This window comes from Aethalodelphis obliquidens, unplaced genomic scaffold (genome assembly GCF_003676395.1).
Source record: "Aethalodelphis obliquidens isolate GAN/ISIS:26980383/991018 unplaced genomic scaffold, ASM367639v1 scaffold5, whole genome shotgun sequence".
Classification (NCBI taxonomy): Eukaryota; Metazoa; Chordata; class Mammalia; order Artiodactyla; family Delphinidae; genus Aethalodelphis; species Aethalodelphis obliquidens.
In genome coordinates this window covers 18107895-18130224 of record NW_020837949.1, presented here as the reverse complement: position 1 = coordinate 18130224, position 22330 = coordinate 18107895, and the positions used below count along the sequence as shown (strand labels likewise).

Genomic DNA, 22330 nt, shown 5'->3' with positions numbered 1-22330 from the left:
CTCTCTCTCTCTCTCTCTCTCTCTCTCTCTCTCTCTCTCTCTCTCTCAACGATGTGAATTCATTATTTGGTCTCTCCCAGTGCCTTAGAAGGAGTTTGTTCAAGTGAGGGGCCCTGAAACTTGAGCTTCATTAGTTTCATGATTATTCCTCTTCCGGGCACTGGTAATCCCCTAGACAAACACTGCCCAGTTCTTTCATCCCATTCTCTGTTCTGCCACCCGATGCCCATCTGGGCTGAGAATAGAGACATTGCTTTCCCTCTGGAAAGTCTTAGCTCTGCAAGGTACCTTCACCTGAGTCCTTAGCCCAGCTTCTTCCAGTGACCTGATGCTTCCCCACTTCACATGCACTAAATAAAGCATCAAATTTTATTGATACCTGATGAGAAAGGGAAGTCATAAACCTAACCATTGTAGCCTTTCAGCCACTTGGAAATCACCTCAATCTGCTTCCTCCCTTGGGTCCTCTGTTGGCCCTCCACTGAAATTGGAAGCTTTGTTTTAAAGACATTTTTCCCCCTTGAGAATCTCTAGGAATTACTAAAGGAAGGAAGAAATTAGATCTAGATTCCAATTAACTTTGTCATTGACTGTTATATAACTGTGGGTGAATCACAGTTTAAGTGGGACAGAAAATCTCCAGTTAATGGAAGTTGCCAAGAATGGCAGAAGCCCAGGCCCTGATGTTCATATAATCTGTACTCTCCAGTGTGGAAAGTGCTGGGCTGGAGGTGGAAAGCGCTGGGCAAGTAAACTGAGCAGGGTTTGTCAGTGTAGATCTGTCCACTGCAAGGAGAGCGAGGCAGGCTGATGCAGCCAGCCCGAAGATTCTCCAGGGGACAGAGTGGGCCCAGCAGATCTTTGGGCCGGCAGCTTCACTTAGGAAGTTCAGAAACACTTTAGGGTTGCCTGTCCCTCTTTACTAGAGTCTTCGCCTGCTGAGATGTGGCTGGCATGTGTAGGACAGCTGAAGGGTTGGGAGAAGGAGAGGGGGGCCTCCTTATCAGTGTGCTTCCTCTCACTCCTACAGACCTGCTTCTGGTAATCTGTTTCTACAGGCAGCATCTCTCAGCTGCTTAATTTGATAGCTTGTTTTGCATCCAATTTATTCCTGCCAAAAACTCTATCTTGAGGCAGGTGAAAGATTATTTAGGTGAGTACCATATTGGGTGTTAATGTTGATTTAAATCATTTTAATGTTTAAATGTTGAACCTTAGATTTTCTTGTATGTGATGTAGCCTGTGGCATTGAAGAGCTAGTTGCCACCAATCAATGATTTACATACCAGATGAATGTGGTGGTTTATTGAATTAACATGTTTAATAACTTCGATAATAAGACGAGACTGGTAAATTATTTCTCCACCAGAGGGGGAAACAAAATGAGAAGGGTGCCTTCAGTCTCGAGTCAGCTTCTCAGACCTGGGAGTTCCCAACTACGAGTCATCCTTTTAGACACCTAAAACTCATTCTATTAAATCCTGTCTTCTGTAAGCAGAAACTGCCTTTTTATCTGGTGGAAATGTAGCATGCCAATAGAATGAAGTGTTCTGTTGTTTTATGTCATACAATTAACTTACTACCCAGCCATCAGAAAATTTGTCAACTAACTAGGTTCCCTGTAATTATCTGTAGACTCTGCCTGTATGTGCCACAGTATGTATGAGTTGCCGGATGTCTGATGTCAAAACTGTTCAAGGAATCATTCCAGTGTGTTTTAGAAACTGGCTGTTGAAAAGTTGTGCTTCCACCCCCAGGTAGTTAGTTGAATGAAGAATATAACTTATACTTTTTGTTTCTTCTCTTTCTAGATGTATTGCTGTCACTGAACACTGGCCCATTGGAAAGCACTAGAGAAGCTCAGCCATCAGTATGTCCAAGTACAAACTGATTATGTTAAGACATGGAGAGGGTGCTTGGAATAAAGAGAACCGTTTTTGTAGCTGGGTGGATCAGAAACTTAACAGTGAAGGAATGGAAGAAGCTCGGAACTGTGGGAAGCAACTCAAAGCGCTAAACTTTGAGTTTGATCTTGTGTTCACATCCGTCCTGAACCGGTCCATCCACACAGCCTGGCTGATCCTGGAAGAGCTGGGGCAGGAGTGGGTTCCCGTGGAAAGCTCCTGGCGTCTCAATGAGCGTCACTATGGAGCCTTGATCGGTCTCAACAGGGAGCAAATGGCTTTGAATCACGGCGAGGAACAAGTGAGGCTGTGGAGAAGGAGCTACAGTGTGACCCCACCGCCCATAGAGGAGTCCCATCCTTACTACCACGAAATCTACAACGACCGGAGATATAAAGTGTGCGACACTCCTTTGGATCAGCTGCCACGATCCGAGAGCTTAAAGGATGTTCTGGAGAGACTCCTTCCTTATTGGAATGAAAGGATTGCTCCTGAAGTATTAAGTGGTAAAACCATTCTGATATCTGCTCATGGAAATAGCAGCCGGGCACTCCTGAAACATCTGGAAGGTACCATCTTTATGCTACTACTTACTGAAGGTTGCTACTGGGCCTTAATCTAGAAAGGAACTGGTTTCTAAGCTAATAATGCACAGTTTACGTAATAGACTTTCCTTCCCTATTACCTTTTGTCCTTTCAGTCTTTTCAGGATCCTTTTGTTCTATCAGTCAAAAATCCTGGGCCTTTTACATTCGTGTTATCTGAAGCAGTGATTCTCTAACGTCAGCAAGCATCAGAATCACCTGGTGGGAGGGAGCGCTGGGACCACCACTGGTTTCTGGCCGCACCCTTGGAGTTTCTCAGTCTGTAGGCCTGGGGTGTGGCCCAGTAATTTGCGTTTCTAAGGAATTTTCAGGTGGTGCTGATAATGATGCTTGGGCTTCTCCAAGTGCTTGAGAACCACTGATCTAAAAGATTCTGTGGCTTTTGTCGTAACAAGGTAAGAGGAGGCTAGGGAGGGAAGAAATTTTTGTAGAAATGGTATGCAAGGTAAGTTTTTTTTTCTTTTGAGTCTTTCAAGTTAAGTAAAATCATATAGACTTCAGTTTTGCTCCCGTTCTTCCAACTTTAAACAATCATTGCTGTGTTTTCAGACCTAGGTTTCCTGAATAATTGTTTTGTTCCAGTCTTCTCTTTGTTCCAGACCAGGCTTAGTCATCGACTGGGAGAAAGTTCAGGAGAAGGAAAATAAAAAGATGGCTTATTGGAGATAATAAGTAGCCTTAATTTTATTTTAACTCCTTGATGTTATGTTCTAGAAAGTACTGTGTTGTTACCTTCCTCTTAAGTAACATGAACTAAATGAACTCCTCTGAGGACTTGAGCTCACCAGTTTTGGGCACCAGTGATTGCACAGTGACACCTTCAGGGGGTTTCTCCCTCCCCTCTCTCCCTTCACTAAATAATCCCGGACGGTTGTGCATTTTGAGTGATCCGCTCTGTCTGGTGTTTTCCTGTCTATCGTCACTGTCAGCAGTCAGCCCACTGGCATTAGAATGCATTTCTCCAACATTCCCTTTTCATTCTGCTTTACTTTTCTATATGTGGCTGTGAAAAATGAAAAAGTTGACCTTGCACATGAAATAAGTGAAAATAGGTTATTGTTAACAAAATGAACTGATCTTTATAAGATTTTAATGTAAACCTTTTAGCATGTGTTTTTTTTCCCCCTAGTTTTTATAACATGGCCAAGAGCCAAGTCATTACTCATATACCTGACCTCCATTCATTGTGCAGAGATCTAAAATCTACAGGCTTTATCGGCTATTTAAAACATCATTGGCCAGACATGGCACTTGATCTGTTTGTGTATGTGTATATACCTTATTTACTCAACTATATAAATGGTATTATTCTTCCTTGTTCAGAATAGTCATGTATTTGATTAAATATCTATATATAACTTCATCATCACTGGATTTATTATAGTACTTTATTGTTTGAAGAAGAGTTGAAGCTCCTCTTAGGACAACAACAAACTGAAATTTAGAATTTCAAAGTTTCTGCCAGAAGATGTATTCTCTGTCTCCATGCCAATTACTTTTTTCCAGAGATGGGACTTAGATCTCTTTGTGGCCAGATTCCCTTCCCTTAAGAAAAGGCCATCATCTCCTTCAGGATCCTCTTTTCTTCCCCATCACAGCTAGGAAATCCTCCTTTTAAAGACAGTTTCCTGCTGGTTAGTACCATTTACCCATCTTCAGGTTTAGAGCACTAAGATTATTCTGCAGCCCCGACCATAGCGTATTCTAGATACCCCCTTCCATTAGTGTGTTGGTAACTTAACCACTTGTTACTGTTATTTTTGAAAGAAAGAGGAAGGTTTAACAAATGGTGGTGAAGAAGACTGCCACCATTGTAGGGATGCAGGGAAAACTACCTGTCGAGGGCAAGGTAACACATAGAAAAGCTGACTATCTATATTTGAGGGAGGTTTTGAAACCATTAATAGTTTATTGAAAAACAATCAAATGGTATAGCTGCTTGGGAAAACAATCTGGCAGTTCCTTGACGGTGACACATAGAGGTACCATATGATCCAGCAGGTCCACTCCTAGGTACATACCTGTATTCGTTTCCTAGTGCTACTGTAACAAAGTACCCAAAACTGGGTGGCTTAGAAAAACAGATAATTGTCTCACAGTTCTGGGAGCTGGAAGTCCTAAATCAAAGTATTGGCAGGGTCCTGCTCTCTCTAATGACACTAGGAGAGAATCCTTTCTTGCCTCTTGTAGTTTCTGGTGTTTGCTAGAAATCTTTTTTTTTTTTTTTTTTTTTATGGCCACGCTGTGCAGCATGTGGGATCTTAATTCCCTGACTGGTGATTGAACCTGTGCCCCCTGCAGTAGAACCACTGGACCGTGCTTAACCACTGGACTGCGAGGGAAGTCCAGAAATCTGTAACGTTTCTTGGTTTGTAGATGCATCAGTGCAACCCTCCATCTTCACTTGGTGTTCTCCCTGTGTGTCTCTTCTTCTTGTCCAAATTTTCCTATTTATAAGGACACCAATAATATTGGACTAGGGCCTACCCCAAGGACCTCATTTTAACTTGATTACCTCTCTAAAGACCTGGTTCCAAGAAAGGTCACGTTCTGGGGTACTGGAGGTTAACTTCAGCATATCTTTTTGGCGGGAATGCAGTTCAACTCATAACAATACCTAAGAGAAGTGAAAACATATGTCCACACAAAAACTTGTACACAAACCTTCAAAGCAGTATTACTCATAACAGCCACAGCCACAGTGTGGAAGCAACCCAAATGCCCATCAACAAGTGATTAGATAAGTTAAATGCAGTATGTCCATACAATTAAATATTATTCTGCATTAAAAAAAAATGAAGTACTGACATGTGCTATAACATGGATGAATCTTGAAATCATGATTACATGAAAGAAGCCAGGACTTCACTGGTGGCACAGTGGTTAAGAATCTGCCTGCCAGTGCAGGGGACACAGGTTCGATCCCTGGTCCAGGAAGATCCCACATGCTGTGGAGCACCTAAGCCCGTGTGCCACAACTGCTGAGCCTGTGCTCTAGAGCCCGCGAGCCACAACTGCTGAGCCCGTGAGCCACAACTGTTGAAGCCTGCATGCCCAGAGCCCGTGCTCCATAACAAGAGAAACCACCACAATGAGAAGCCCGCACACCGTAACAAAGAGTAGCCCCCGCTCGCCGCGACTAGAGGAAGCCCTGTGCACAGCAAAGAGGATGCAACGCAGCCAAAAATAAATAAATAAGTAAATTAATTTATTAAAAAAAGAAAAGAAAAGAAAAGTCTGCGCTGTTTAAAAAAAAGAAAGAAAGAAAGAAAGAAGCCAGTCACAAAGGATCACGTATTGTAGGATTATATTTGTATAAAATCTCCAGAATAGGCAAATCTATATAGACAGAAAATAGATGATTTGTTTCCTAGGACTGGTGTGGAGGGGAAGAGGGTGGATTAAAGAGTGACTGCTAATATGTGCAGGGTTTCTTACTGGGGTGGCGAAAATGTTCTAAAGTTGACTGTGGCGATGGTTGTACAACTCTGAACATGCTAAAAGCCATTGTATACGTTAAGTGGGTGAATTGTATGGTATGTGAATTATCTCATTAAAGCTGCAAAACAATTTAACCAATGAGATTTAAAGATGAAAGGATTTGACATTGGCCTAGAAAGCAATAGTTTAGGGCAAATACGTGACAGATAACAAAGGAGATATGCATGGATGTGGAGTATAGAATAAAGAAAAGAATTAAAACACAGCTTTGACCAGAAATGTGTTTACAGGGATTACTGAGAAATAAGCAAGCATTTATCCTCAGGCTTCATTTAACTTTTCTTCTGAAGGTCTTTTTTTTTTTTTAATTTGGATGTACAGAACTAAATTAACTTTCAGAGATTAATGAAATAGAAGTGACCTTAAATTATAACTCCTATCCCTATCACTATAAATAGGCTACGCGGTACGCGGGCCTCTCACTGTTGTGGCCTCTCCCATTGTGGAGCACAGGCTCTGGACGTGCAGGCTCAGTGGCCATGGCTCACGGGCCCAGCCACTCCGTGGCATGTGGGATCCTCCCGGACCAGGGCACGAACCCGTGTCCCCTGCATTGGCAGGTGGACTCTCAACCACTGCGCCACCACGGAAGCCCCTAGAAAATGTTTTTACTTGGGGGATAATTGATTTAAAGCAGTGGTGTTTATGCTGGAAGAGGTAAATTGTACCAAGAGTAGGAAGTATGTGTAGAGAAAGGTGTGAGGCTGGCAGATGCCTGAAGGAGAGGAGAAGGGAGGTGAATGGGAGGGAGACAGGGAATAGAAATGGTAGGGCTGGTGGCCAGGGAGGATGGCAGACATTCAGGGAAAAAAACTGGCAGAAAAGTCAGAATATACCACTAGGCACAAGCGAATAGCTGGGGAAGCAAATGAAGTGGAGTGAGGATTGCGGTTTGTCCATAGGAAGACATAAGAGTAGTTTGTAGTCTCAGCTCAGCCATCCTGGGGAGGAGAACAACTTTGTTCCCTTTTGGCCTATAGTACCCCCTGGTGGTACTGTTGTTAAGATTCATCAAATTCTTTGATGTTGCTAAGATTCCCTGTACTAACTTCCATGCCTCACATGGAAGAATTACTTCATGTGCCTGAAATAGACTGGACTAGATTTTAGGATCACATCATACATTAGTTGTCATCTTTTGTTTTAGGGGTCCTCTAAAGGCCAATCTCCACTAATAGAATTCTCTTGCAGTGTGTACTGAAAAATTAGATCCAACTATTCTATGTCACAGCTCTAAGAATTAAGCATAAGTCACTTTCCCAAAGATCAGAAGAAATAGTGTATGTTATTTCTCCCATCATTTCTGTTAATTTAGTGAGATTTCAGCCCTTTTAAAATTTATTGTAGATGTATATGCTCACTGGAATAAGAATACTAGCATCTGTCCTCTTTTCTTGCATGTCTAACTTTTTTTAATGTTTATTTTTTATTTATTTATTTTTCTTATTAGTCATCAATTGTATACACATTAGTGTATACATGTCAATCCCAATCTCCCAATTCAGCTGACTACCACCACCACCACCACCACTGCTTTCCCCCCTTGGTGTCCATACGTTTGTTCTCTACATCTGTGTCTCTATTTCTGCCCTGCAAACCGGTTCATCTGTACCATTTTTCTAGGTTCCACCTATATGCGTTAATATACGATATTTGTTTTTCTCTTTCTGACTTACTTCACTCTGTATGACACTCTCTAGATCCATCCACATCTCTACAAATGACCCAGTTTCGTTCCTTTTTATGGCTGAGTAATATTCCATTGTATATATGTACCACATCCTCTTTATCCATTTGTCTGTCGATGGGCATTTAAGTTGCTTCCATGACTTGGCTATTGTAAACAGTGCTGCAATGAACATTGGGATGAATGTGTCTTTTTGAATTATGGTTTTCTCTGGGTATAAGCCCAGTAGGTGGATTGCTGGGTCATATGGTAATTCTATTTTTAGTTCTTTAAGGAACTGCCATACTGTTCTCCATAGTGGCTGTATCAATTTACATTCCCACCAACAGTGCAAGAGGGTTCCCTTTTCTCCACACCCTCTCCAGCATTTGTTGTTTGTAGATTTTCTGATGATGCCCATTCTAACTGGTGTGAGATGATACCTCATTGTAGTTTTGATTTGCATTTCTCTAATACTTAGTGATGTTGAGCAGCTTTTTATGTGTTTCTTGGCCATCTGTATGTCTTCTTTGGAGAAATGTCTATTTAGGTCTTCTGCCCATTTTTGGATTGGGTTGTTTGTTTTTTTAATATTGAGCTGCATGAGCTGTTTATATATTTTGGAGATTAATCCTTAGTCCGATGATTCATTTGCAAATATATTCTCCCATTCTGAGGGTTGTCTTTTCGTCTTGTTTATGGTTTCCTTTGCTGTACAAAAGCTTTTAAGTTTCATTAGGTCCCATTTGTTTATTTTTGTTTTTATTTCCGTTACTCTAGGAGGTGGATCAAAAAAGATCTTGCTGTGATTTATGTCAAAGAGTGTTCTTCCTATATTTTCCTCTAAGAGTTTTCTAGTGTCCGGTCTTACATTTATTTGAGATATTTCTTGTTTCTTGAGGTAGGCTTGTATAGCTGTAAACTTCCTTCTTAGAACTGCTTTTGCTACATCCCATAGGTTTTGGATCGTCGTGTTTTCATTGTCATTTGTCTCTAGGTATTTTTTGATTTCCTCTTTGATTTCAGTGATCTCTTGGTTACTTAGTAATGTATTGTTTAGCCTCCATGTGTTTGTGTATTTTACGTTTTTTTCCCTGTAATTGATTTCTAATCTCATAGCATTGTGGTCAGAAAAGATGCTTGATATGATTTCAATTTTCTTAAATTTACTGAGGCTTGATTTGTGACCCAAGATGTGATCTATCCTGGAGAATGTTCCGTGCACACTTGAGAAGAAAGTGTAATCTGCTGTTTTTGGATGGAATGTCCTATAAATATCAGTTAAATATATCTGGTCTATTGTGTCATTTAAAGCTTCTGTTTCCTTATTTATTTTCATTTTGGATGATCTGTCCCTTGGTGTAAGTGAGGTGTTAAAGTCCCCCACTATTATTGTGTTACTGTCAATTTCCTCTTTTACAGCTGTTAGCAGTTGCCTTATGTATTGAGGTGCACCTATGTTGGGTGCATATATATTTATAATTGTTATATCTTCTTGGATTGATCCCTTGATCATTATGTAGTGTCCTTCCTTGTCTCTTGTAACATTCTTTATTTTAAAATCTATTTTATCTGATATGAGTATTGCTACTCCAGCTTTCTTTTTGTTGTTGTTGTTCTTGTTGTTGTTGTTGTTTTGCTTTTTTGCAGTATGCGGGCCTCTCACTGTTCTGGCTTCTCCTGTTGCGGAGCACAGGCTCCGGACGCGCAGGCTCAGCGGCCATGGCTCATGGGCCCAGCCGCTCCGCGGCATGTGGGATCTTCCCGGACCGGGGCACGAAGCCGTGTCCCCTGCATCGGCAGGCGGACTCTCAACCACTACGCCACCAGGGAAGCCCTCCAGCTTTCTTTTGATTTCCTTTTGCATGGAATATTTTTTTCCATCCCCTCACTTTCAGTCTGTGTGTGTCCCTAGGTCTGAAGTGGGTCTCTTGTAGACAGCATATATATGGGTCTTGTTTTTGCATCCATTCAGCAAGCCTGTGTCTTTTGGTTGGAGGATTTAATCCATTCATATTTAAGGTAATCATCGATATGTATGTTCCTATGACCATTTTCTTAATTGTTTGGGGTTTGTTTTTGTAGGTCCTTTTCTTCTCTTGTGTTTCCCACTTAGAGAAGTTCCTTTAGCATTTGTTGTAGAGCTGGTTTGGTGGTGCCGAATTCTCTTAGCTTTGCTTGTCTGTAAAGCTTTTGATTTCTCCATCGAATCTGAATGAGATCCTTGCTGGTAGAGTAATCTTGGTTGTAGGTTCGTCCCTTTCATCACTTTAAGTGTATCATGCCACTCCCTTCTGGCTTGTAGAGTTTCTGCTGAGAAATCAGCTGTTAACCTTATGGGAGTTCCGTTGTATGTTATTTGTTGTTTTTCCCTTGCTGCTTTCAGTAATTTTTCTTTGTCTTTAATTTTTGCCAATTCGATTACTATGTGTCTCGGCGTGTTTCTCCTTGGGTTTATCCTGTATGGGACTCGCTGCGCTTCCTCGACTTAGGTTGCTATTTCCTTTCCCATGTTAGGGAATTTTTCTAGTATAATCTCTTCAAATATTTTCTTGGGTCCTTTCTCTCTCTCTTCTCCTTCTGGGACCCCTATAATGCGAATGTTGTTGCATTTAATGTTGTCCCAGAGGTCTCTTAGGCTGTCTTCATTTCTTTTCATTCTTTTTTCTTTAGTCTGTTCCGCAGCAGTGAATTCCACTGTTCTGTCTTCCAGGTCACTTATCCATTCTTCTGCCTCAGTTATTCTACTATTGATTCCTTCTAGTGTTTTTTCATTTCAGTTATTGTATTGTTCATCTCTGTTTGTTCTTTAATTCTTCTAGATCTTTGTTAAACATTTCTTGCATCTTCTCGATCTTTGCCTCCATTCTTTTTCCAAGGTCCTGGATCATCTTCACTATCGTTATTCTGAATTCTTTTTCTGGAAGATTGCCTATCTCCATTTCATTTAGTTGTTTCTCTGGGGTTTTATATTGTTCCTTCATCTGGAATATAGCCCTCTGCCTTTTCATCTTGTTTATCTCTCTGTGAATGTGGTTTTTGTTCCACAGGCTGCAGGATTTTAGTTCTTCTTGCTTCTGCTCGCATGTCTAACTTTCAAGAGTTCATGTATGAAGGCTTCCTGTGGTACTTGACAAATTCTTAACCTAAAAGAAAACATCCTATTGAATTTGGATACTGACTTTCCAAGACTCCAAATATTAAGTGAATCTCCCTTACTTTAAGGGGAAAATATAGATTTTTGTTTTATAGGAAAGATTACTGGCTAATTTATTTGTGTGTATGTGTTTATGGTGTTAAAAAATGTCATAAAATGTAACATTTTAATTGTCAATTTATTTTTATAGTGAATTTATATGACTACACACCCCCCTATTTTCTGGTTAATACCTGTTATCCGTTGCAATTATTAACAGCATCTCCTTTCACTTTCAAAAGTGCCCAGCTTGGAGGATTATATGGTCACGTTATAAGAAAGTTAGCTTTCATCTGTATTAAGAATGAATCTTTGAAATGGGTGTGACCAGATTGCATATTCCCTATAAATATGAAAGTTGCTAAATTCTTTGCATTGATTACAAAAGTAAAAATGCATGTCGTTGTAGACTGATCTGATTCCTAGTCATGTTTTCTAGATATGTTTATGTAAGATTCTCCCATATAAACAGGATCTTTCAAGGAAGTGGGAATTTTTCCCCATATTGTCCTTAAAATGCTTGATAGACTTCAAGCATCTTACCTTCTGCTAGGGAGGAGTGTGGTAACTGATAGAATCAATGACAGCATACTGTCCTATCATAAAAATACTTTATTGTAACTTTGAAGGAAGAATGATGACCCAGTCACATAGCTAATTAAGAAATTGGTCTACCCTGAAGTCTCCAAGTGCCTTAAGATCTTTGACTAAGAGTATACTAGTGTTACTAATTTACTCTAGATTGTATGTACCTCAGCAGTGGAGAGTGTTGTTAGTTCCTTAGATGTTATTTTGTTTCTCAAATATTTGGTGCTATGATTTTACCCTATAGTCAGTCAAGTCCTGCCTGACACTTCTTCCATTTGTGGGAAAGAAGACAGATGCTGTTGAAGGAAAATGAAACCCAGACAGACCTCAGATGGCTTAGCCATGATCACGATAAGTATTTGGAGTCATGAACTCCGCCTAAACCCAGTTCACTGAGTCTCCACAATTACCGCCTGGGCTGTTTTGTTTTAAATTTTTTCTAAAAAGTAGCCCTTCTGTTGATCTATTCTGTTCGGAATAGTACGTTGTGAGAAGCTGAGTCAAGAGTATCTTTGGCAAGTAAACCATAAAAAGGTAGTTTCATGCAACTAATTGAGTCTTACATTATTATTGCTTTTACCTTAACATTGTGGTCTGTGAATGACACTTCCTAGTATAGCTATACCAGGTGGCCCTTTTTTGAGTGCACACTGTGTGCTAAATGCAGTTCTAGGCATTTTGCATATGTATCTTGTTTCTTGTAGGAACTAGAACAAGTCTCTGAACTCACTGGAAAGCTATGGTTCAATATTTTGACTTTGTTCAATACTTTGTTTTACTCTGCTATTTAATGTAGCTAAGTCATGCTTTTTAAATTTCATTTGAGCAATTGTTGACTGTTTGCATTTTATTTTGTTTGTTTTGTTTTTTAGATTCCACATATAAGTGAGATCGTACGGTATTTGCCTTTCTCTGATTTCACTTAGCATGATGCCCTCTAGATCCATCCATGTTGTCACAAATGGCAAGCTTTCTTTTTTTTAATGGCTGAGTAATATTGTATATATGCACCACATCTTCTTTATCCATTCATCAATGAACACTTAGGTTGCTTCCATATCTTGGCTATTATAAATAATGCTACAGTGAACATCGGTGTGTGTGTATCTTTTTGAAAAAAATTTTTCTTTTCTTGGCCGCAACCATATGGCTTGTGGGACCTTAGTTCCCTGACCAGGGACCGAACCCGGGCCCTTGACAGTGAAAGTGCAGAGTCCTAACCAGTGGACCACCAGGGAATTACATGTATCTTTTTGAATTAGTGTTTTTGTTTTCTTTGGATAAATATCCAGAAGTGAAATTGCTAGATAATATGGTAGTTCTATTTTTAATTTTTTGAAGAACCTCCATACTGCTTTCTATAATGGCTACACCAATTTACAATCCTACCAGCATTGCACAGGGTTCCCTTTTCTGCACATTCTTGCCAACAGTTGTTATTTGTTGTCTTTTTGATGATAGCCATTCTGACAGGTGTGGGGTGATATATCACTGTGGTTTTAATTTGCATTTCCCTGATGATTAGTACTGTTGAGCATCTTTTTTATGTGTCTGTTGGCCATCTGTATTTCCTCTTTGGAAAATGTCTATTCAGGTCCTCTGCACGTTTTTTAATCAGGTTGTTTGGTTTTTTGATGTTGAGGTATATTAGTTCCTTGTATATTTTGGATATGAACCCCTTATCGGATATATCATTTGCAAATATGTTCTCCTATCCAGAATGCTGCCTTTTGGTTTGTTGATAGCTTCCTTGTCTGTGCCAAAGCTTTTTAGTTTGGTGTAGTCCCATGGAATGCTTTACTTTTAACTTGATAGTAGTTCTTAATCCCTTCAGAATAAAGAAGACTTAAAACAGACATAAGAAATATTATATAGTGAGAAAATTCCTGCTTAAGGGACTGCTTTACTGATTTGTGGCAGCATAAACAATTGCCTAACAAGTCCGGATTACAGCAGGGCCCACCTCTTGCCAAGAACCACCACGAACACTCCTAACCCAGGCGTAGTGTCTAACAACACCCTGTTCCTTAGCACTCCAGACAGGTGTGTGTTTCTTTCTCTGCGGTTGGCGTAGTCACTTCGTGTTTGTTTCCTGCCGGCCCACATTGAAGGAGAAGCCAGGTACTGAACTGAAGCACTGGATGTAGTCTGCATCTTGCCAGCAGAAGTGGATTGTTTAGTCTGGGTTCAAGAAAGGACTAGGCAGGGCTTCCCTGGTGGCGCAGTGGTTGAGAGTCCACCTGCCAATGCAGGGGACACGGGTTTGTGCCCCGGTCCAGGAGGATCCCACATGCCGCGGAGAGGCTGGGCCCGTGAGCCATGGCCCCTGAGCCTGCGCGTCTGGAGCCTGTGCTCCGCAATGGGAGAGGCCACAACAGTGAGAGGCCCGCATACTGCAAAAAAAAAGAAAGGACTAGGCAGTTTCAAGTTTGGAGTAAGAGTGGCATGCAAGACAGACTTGACCCCTGAAGAACTGTGTGCAGCTGCACATGTAACAAGGCAAAGAAGTGACAAGGTGAAATTAGAGACTCGAGGAGAGGTCAGCTGGGACTTGCTGTGGGGATGGGGACTGACCAGTCAGTCACCTTTGGTATTCTGTAGTGGGATATTTTCAGAAGTAGCAGTCAGGCCTGTCTTCTGTGAAGCAAATGCTTATCTAGTGGTGTGGCTAAGCTTTCTCTTATTATAAGTATAATTGATTTATAGAAACCTTCATTTTTAAAAGTTGTAGGCCACTTAACTATAAAATTAGATGTAGAATGGATTCTTCTCTCTACCTTATTCTAAATTAGAGGCCGTTATACTGTCATCATGTTACATGATTCAAATAACCCATTTCCAGTTGTTCCCCAGCCAATCTTTAAGTTGTACATGGATACCATTCAAATCTAAAAGAATTATAATTAAAAATAGGTAAGCCATATATGAAATTCAGAATCTCTTCTGTCAGCTCTTATTTTGGCAATAGAAGAATACAGTACTCTTATCACAGATCACCCATCAGTGGGGTTTGGATTGTGACTAACTCAATTGGGAAAGGGAAGCGGAGCATGGGTGGAACCTCACAGCTGAATGATTTGATCGGAGCTGTTTTCCTCTCTCTCTGTCATCCTCAAAAATAAGCATTATGGAATTGGGGTTTCCTCTTGTCCTGTAACAGATGTCTCCCTGAACATCTTTCCTCCTGTTTCCTGATATTCAAAGATTTTGAGCACACAGTTTGGAGAACACCAAAGAAAATATATAGAAGACAAATTTAATTTGACTTTTTTTCTTAATAAGGTAATAAAGGAAACACCATCTTTAACCAAAGCTTCAACAGTAAAGGACTAGATTTAATTTGAAAGCTCAGAGAGTTCAGATTCATTCATTTCAGCTATGTGCCAAGGGTCCATTAAATCAGGTACTGTACTATTCTTGGTACAGGGATACAGCACCTAGAATTGGACATACAAAGTCCTTACTTTTGAGGAGCATACATCTCCCTTTTGATTTCCTTCTGAAACTTAGCTGGTACTGTACCTCCGAGAAAGTCCTCAGAGTGCTTTCACATATAGGCTTTAGGCATTAGCGTTTCTAGTTAACATTTTATTCCTAATAGCCTTTATTTGTAAGAAATAGATTCATATAATACATATAGTTGTGATATTGGATCATAAAGCTAAATCATTTCTGTATCCTAGCTGCAACACATGATAGAATTCCTTACAGTAGAACAAACATTTAATAAAGTCTTGCAGCATATAAGGCACTGTTTTGAGAGCATGGGTGACACAAGGATGTATAAAACATGGTCCCTTGTAGTCCCGGTGGGAGAAGTGAGCATTTGCTCAGCCACTTCTAACAGAAGGCGAGTGGGAGTGCTGTATATATGTGCAGTGATCTTAATTACTGTCTGTGGTTCCTGTTCCTGCTACAGTGACTCAGGGGAGTCGTCGAAGGTACAGATTTGACTTTCTGAAGTTAGTCCTGTATGCAGAAAATGAAGTTGTTTGAATTTCTTCCTATTTTGGCTTTGAGCTACTCCTTTGACTTACCACCAAATTTTCATTATTTCTTATTTAAAATATCCCAATCATTTAAATGGATAGCAGTTAACTCCCAGACGCTCCTACATGAAGATTCAAGAATTAAAGACAATGGTTGGGGGTTGGTGAAGAGGCAGTGATAGAGATGGGTTGATGCAGGATTAGATGTTTCCCTTCAGAACGTTCTTGGATGCTGTATCAAACAATCTAAGCCATTATCAGAGGATCTGATATCTGGCCATGCGTTTTAACTTTCATATGATGTTCCAGTTAATGAATTTGTAATACGATATTACATAATATAGTATCGATTCAGGTTGGTTTAATCCAATGCAGATGCATTTTTCTAGCCTTAGGAGTTCTGCTTGCTTAACTCTCTTAGGACAAAGAATGTGGCTTATGCCAAAACTGAGTAATGAGTAATGGCTTCATTGTGGTTTTTCCTCATTTGCTATTTTAAAAAGCCAGTCGCTTAAGTCTCATTGACTGATTATTAACCAGTCTAAGTATTTTAAATATTTGGAAGTAATTAGTCTGCTGTGTGAATGGCTTGAGTAGTCATTAAAGTGGAATGTCAACTTTATTTATTGGAAACATTTCTATTTTTGTTGAGCCCTCCTTTCTTTACAAGTGAAACATTATAGTTCTCGTGGCCTTTGTTAGTTGGCTCTTCCATTTGGTCCCACACAAAAGTGGGTTTTTATCTAAGCCTTAGGCATGAGCTTGAGAGTGGTTCTCTTAAAGAAAGGGCTTGTTAGATCTGGTTGGATCTGAGGCCATGGTCAGATGAGTTCCATGTGTGCCCCTCTCCCCCTGCCAAAGACCCAGAACTTTTTTCTGAGGTCACAGGCTGCAAACCCTCAACCTGGCCCATCATGATCCCAGTGTGTTAGGTATTTCAAGGGGATCAGACAAATCTGTTGATCCCTTTACTAGTCTTGAAAACATGAGAACACTTGGTGCTGGTGTCCAGTTAGCACCCAGCCCTTCACAAGTGCAGAGCATGAACACAAACATTCTCCTCTCTCCTTACGCTGTGGTGGACATAGCCATAGACAAGTCAGACGACCAGAGTTGAAGTCCTGGAATTTGGGAATTTAAAAAAAAGGTCTAATTTTACTACCTTAACAGTCTGGTGACTCGAAGAGTTTTATTTAACTTCTCTGGATCTGTTTAGTAGTTTTTTAAACAGCTTTCTTGAGGTATAATTCACATGACATACAGTTCACCCATTTAAAGTGTTCAGTTCAGTGGCTTTTCACAGAGCTGTATTTTCACAGAGTTGTATATTCACAGAGTTACCCATCTATCACCACAGTCAATTTCAGAACATTTTCATTACCCTCAAAAGAAACTCCATACCTAGCTATTACTGCCCAGTCCTCCCATTCCCTCTGGCCCTAAGCAACCCCAGATCTATTTATGTCACTATAGATTTGCCTATTCTGGACATTTCATAGAAATGGACTCATACAATATGTACTCTGTGACTGGCTGCTTTCACTTAGCATAATGTTTTCAAGGGTTGTCAATGTTTAGCATGCATCAGCACTTCTTTCCTTTTTGTTGCCAAATAATATTCCATTGCATGGATCTGCCACATTTAATTTACCCACTCATCAGTTGATGGACATTTAGACTGTTCCCATCTTCTATTATGAATAATGCTGCTGTGAGGGTTCGTGTACGGGTTTTTGTGTGGACATGTGTTTTCATTTCTCTTGGGTATATATATATATACCTAGGAGTGAAATTGCAGGGTCCCATGGTAATTCTATGCTTACCTGTTTGAGGAATTGCCAGACTTGTTATCCAAGGATTCCACAGGATTTTATACTCTTAATTTTACAGTGTATTAGGATTTCAGTTTCTCTATATCCTTAGTGGTCACCTGGCTCTAAACCACGTGCTGTTGCATTCCTCTCTGGCTATCTCCAGGGGATGTGGGTGGCAGCTACTATGCAGCCAGCTGACAGATCTGACCCGGGAGGGTCCGAGGGCTTTTAGAATCCCAGGCAGTCATCTCCCAGCTAAACAGCTGGCTGTCTGGTCTGAATTTATCTGTTCTTGCCAGCTTTAGTTTGGGATGGTAATCTTGTGTAGGGTTGCAGTGTGGGGATGGGGGCTTGGCAGGGCAAAGGAGTGTTTTAGTAGCCTACCCTTTAAATCTTCTACCTAGAAGAGAATTCGTAGTACAGAAAGAAGAAGCACTTGTTGGGCTCTACTTTCTCATGTATGTTCTCTTGTAAGTCCATTCCTCCTGCCCCACAGGGTTTGTAATAGTGGTAGAGAAGAGTGTGTGTTTCTTTTTTTAATTAGACAGAGGCAGTGGAGGCCCAGAGAGGTTACTTACCTAAAGTTATATATTATACTTGTTAGTATTTGGAAGGGGACTAGCAAAGGAGGAGATGGGATGTGTACTTAGAATAGACCCTGACTTCCAAGTTATGATCCTTTCCATTGTTTCATAGCTGTTTGAGTATACAGCTTGTGCATAAGAGTGCATAAGGCAGCTCTTCTGAACCTAGAAATGAGATTCTAATAAAGAACCACCCCAGCGGCTGAGGTCCAGCGCTATGATTCTGTGACTGGTGCTCATAGTTATGACCAAAGTTAAAATGACACAGTGCATTGATAACTAACTGCTACTAACTTATTCTGCCATTCTCACCTTCCAAGATGGACCCTTGCACTCCCCTCAGAACTTGCTCTGCCCTGGGTCCTTTCTATTAATAAAGAACAGAAGTATATGGTTAGAATTTAGAAGTCTATATAATAAAATTGTGTTTTTAAAGTAGATAATTTGAATACTTTCAGTCACCTTTTAATTGGCTTAACTCCATCTTTTTAGGTCTCCTCTCTTCTCTTTGCCCATTTTGAACTCAGAGGAACTTGAAAGACATTGTGCACTAGTTACATACACCTGCGTTTCAGTCTAGGCTTTGCTATTTACTGCCTGTGTGACCTTGAGTTGTTTGCTTAACCTCTGTGTGTCAGAAATTGTTACGTGGAAAAATAATGGTGCATATCTTCCTAGGATTGCAACGGTGATTAAATAAGTTAATACACATAAAGTGCTTAGAAGAGTACCTGGCATGCGGAATGTACTCAGTACATGTTAGCTGTTTATTGTTTTTTAAAAACACTCATAATAATAGAAACCTTATCACGACCACTGCTGCTACCATCCTTGCTACAACTCCAGCTCTTCTGGTCAAAATTGAACAACCTATGATTCAGGTTATCTATTTATTAAAAAAAATTTTGTGGGAGCGCACTGTACGGCATGTGGGATCTTAGCTCCCCGACCAGGGATCGAACCTGGGCCCTTGGCAGTGAGAGCGCGGAGTCCTAACCCCTGGACCACCAGGGAATTCCGTGATTCAGGCTATTTAAAAAAGAACTGAGGGAATTGCCTGGTGGTCCAGGGGTTAGGACTCCACGCTTTCACTGCCTCGGGCGTGGGTTCAATCCCTGGTCAGGGAACTAAGATCCCGCAGGACGCACAGCATGCCGAAAATAAGTAAGTAAGTAAATAAATAAATAAGTAAGTAAAATTTTTAAAAAATAAAAAAAGAATTGAAGGTGATTTGTCCATTACACATACCTTTCTCTCCTAGCAGTTGGGCTGTTAAGGGACAGCAGGAGAACGAGACCTGTTTACAAGGCATGTCGATCAACCTTCTTTTGATTCCTCTTGATTGTATTTCCTGAGCACCTAGGGGAGAGTTCCTCCTTGACTGGGTCTAGCCCAGGGCATCCCATGCTCACTCAGTGTTGGAAAACCAGCCACTTTCTAATCAATTGAACTAGATTTTGAGGTTAATTTTAGCCAGCCTGGGGACAACATATAAAAGGAAAAAAACCGGAAAACCCCCCTAGTTCACTTTCAGATTTTTCAAGATTGATTTCTGCGGAAAACCAGTAACACACATGTGAGCATGGAGAGAATAATTTTCATTTCTTTAAGATTTAGATAGGAAACAACCAGGAACAGTTTGCCCCAAAAGGTATTTACTGTCCCAAGATTTAATGTAATTTGAATTTCTGTCTTAGCTTTTTTTTAAAAAAAAAAACTTCTGAGGGACTTCCTTGGTGGTGCAGTGTATAAGACTCTGCGCTCCCAATGCAGGGGGCCCAGGGTTTGATCCCTGTTCAGGGGACTAGATCCCACATGCTGGAACTAAGAGTTCGCATGCCGCAACTAAGGAGCCCGCCTGCCGCAACTAAGACCTGGCACAACCAAACAAGTAAGTAAATAAATAAAACTTCTGGGACGCCCTTGGCTTCCAGCAACTATAGCTGGAATCCCTCACAGTACCTGGTGTGGTTCCAAACATGCAGTTAATATGGGACTAAGTGAATGTGTAGTTAATTAAGTAAACACAGCTTCCTCCTGGGTTGTCTTTAACGCCTTGCTCCTCCCTGTCTTAATCTCCAGGTATCTCAGATGAAGACATTATCAACATTACTCTTCCTACTGGAGTCCCCATTCTCCTGGAACTGGATGAGAACCTGCATGCCGTTGGACCTCACCAGTTCCTGGGCAACCAAGAGGCTATCCAAGCAGCCATTAAGAAAGTAGAGGATCAAGGAAAAGTGAAACGCGCTGACAAATAAAATCTTTCCCACGTGCTGGCTAGGGATAGCTGCAGAAGGAGTGGTATGCGGTGTGTTATGGGTGCTGAGCTCACTTTTTTTTTTTTTCTCCCCCGCTGATTTTTCCTGATTTTTCCAGATCTAGGCTGTGGGGTAGAGTTTGTATAAGTAACTAGGTAACTTATGTTGGCCCAGATAAAGGCTTTAGGATGCCTGAGTGCTAATGTCATAAGCCTTATGCGTTAGCCCCTGCCGGCCCCGTTTGAATTAGTCACTAAGTTAGTCACCAGTGGGGCTTAATCAATGTCATAAGTTTCCAAGATGGGGGAGCAACAAGTGGAGGTCAAGTTCAAGGTATTCCTCATTCAATAAATCAGTATAGAGTGACCACTGACAGGCACTACTTACTCCGATAAGTAGTTCACAGTTATATTTACTGAGACTTTCTAGGATGATAATAAAGGGCATTAGATAACACACTATACTTAAGTATTTATTACTAGTCTTTTCCTCTAGGGAGAGGGATGCTTTGATAGGTTAAGACCAGAGGCCCATTAAATGGGAGAGTCATGGATGGATTCCTCCAAGACAGCCAACAACAAACACCAAGGCCCTTTGCCTCATGACATTTGGTGGAATTCCTCTCTGGCTGCTAGAATTAGCAGCATATAGACAGCTATAGCTGTTCGTGTTCTCTTTTTGTTTTATTTTTGTTTTTTAAACTTTAATTTTGGGGTCTTTAAAATTAATTTAAAAATAAGTTCTGTGACTGAAAATGGTACCATCCCAAGAATTTCCATATGATTCATAAATATTAAGTATAGGCTGCTGAATTATTCTCTGCTCTTATCTTCCTATAACACAAAGAGTTGTACTTATTTCAACACATAGACATGCCTAATTCTCTAAAAATTGAAGGTCAGGTCGGGGGAAGGTAGAATATAGTGGGTGTAATTTTATTCACTTGAACAGGGGAAATGGTATATTCGCACTTGTCATGTACATTTGTTCTTTATCTGCGGAGGGCAAAACATTATGGTACGTAGTCTGTAGTATTCAGGGTAGGCCACAGACAGAATTGACTGCTTATCAATCTTAATGATATAGGATGTTTTTAGATGCTGGAGATAGGTAAGTGATCATTTCTTTAAGCTACTGCCTTATTTCAGAGCAAGTGACATATATTTCAGTGATAAAGTCATGTAAACAATTTACAACTATAAAACCTGTTACAGATATCACCAGTTTTTCATGGTTTTCCATTGGTGGATTGGTTTATTTGTATCCATTTTATAGTAATACTGTCATTAGAAGGAAACTAATTCTAAAACCCTTGCTACTGCTTGCTTGGTCTCTACTGATCCTTAAATCAAGACTTAGAGCATCAGCTGAAAAGAAGAAATGAACCTAGTTTGCTCACAGCTGGCTGCATCTGTGATGCATAAGGACATGGAACGTGGATGCTTGACGTTCCTGACCAACTACTGGCTTTTCTGCCGTAGTCCTTCTTTTCACAGTTCTGTTGCCTAACCAAATAACACTGTTTATAATTCAGAGATCAGGGCCAAGAATACAACTACCAGATCTTCCTAGAATTCCAAACCTATGGCTAAGCTTCAACTCAGACCATTTTTGAACAGCTTCATCTCTGGAATTGGCATCTGAATTTTCCAGCCCAAGAAGTGACCATGTCTTAACACAGCTTAAGAGCCTAGAGTTGGATTCTTCCCTTGTCCTGCATCTAGATATCCACCTCCAGTGGACACCTGGCAGCATGATGTGCTCCTGCACACAGAGATGTGCTCACACCCAGTCACTTTGGAATCTTACAGACTTCCTAAGAGAGGGATAATTTTTGCTGACACTTTCTGGTACAATTTGGTTTTTGAGATCTTGGCTGAAATAAATGAAGAGATATTTATGAAAACTTGCTGTAAAATTATTTTTAACGACTCCAGCACTTCAACCTTGAGACCACCTAGTGAATCTGTTTTCTTTGCATGGCTTACAAGGGATCCAGAATTTTTTTTTTTTTTTTTTTTTTTTGCGATATGCGGGCCTCTCACTGTTGTGGCCTCTCCCATTGCGGAGCACAGGCTCTGGATGCGCAGGCTCAGTGGCCATGGCTCATGGGCCCAGCCGCTCTGCGGCATGTGGGATCTTCCCGGACTGGGACACAAACCCACGTCCCCTGCATCGGCAGCATCGGCAGGCGGACTCTCAACCACTGTGCCACCAGGGAA

General features: G+C 40.7%; 1 protein-coding gene across 1 annotated transcript in view; it reads left to right on the top strand.

The window, feature by feature from the left end:
* Positions 1 to 22014, top strand: part of BPGM (bisphosphoglycerate mutase) — a 32626-nt gene extending 10612 nt beyond the window's left edge. Inside the window, exons 2-3 of the mRNA XM_027101860.1 lie at positions 1812 to 2473; positions 19930 to 22014. Coding sequence (XP_026957661.1) covers positions 1873 to 2473; positions 19930 to 20108 — 780 coding nt within the window. The 5' untranslated portion in view covers positions 1812 to 1872 and the 3' untranslated portion in view covers positions 20109 to 22014. The remainder of the gene's footprint in view (positions 1 to 1811; positions 2474 to 19929) is intronic.
* Positions 22015 to 22330: the final 316 nt, after the last annotated feature.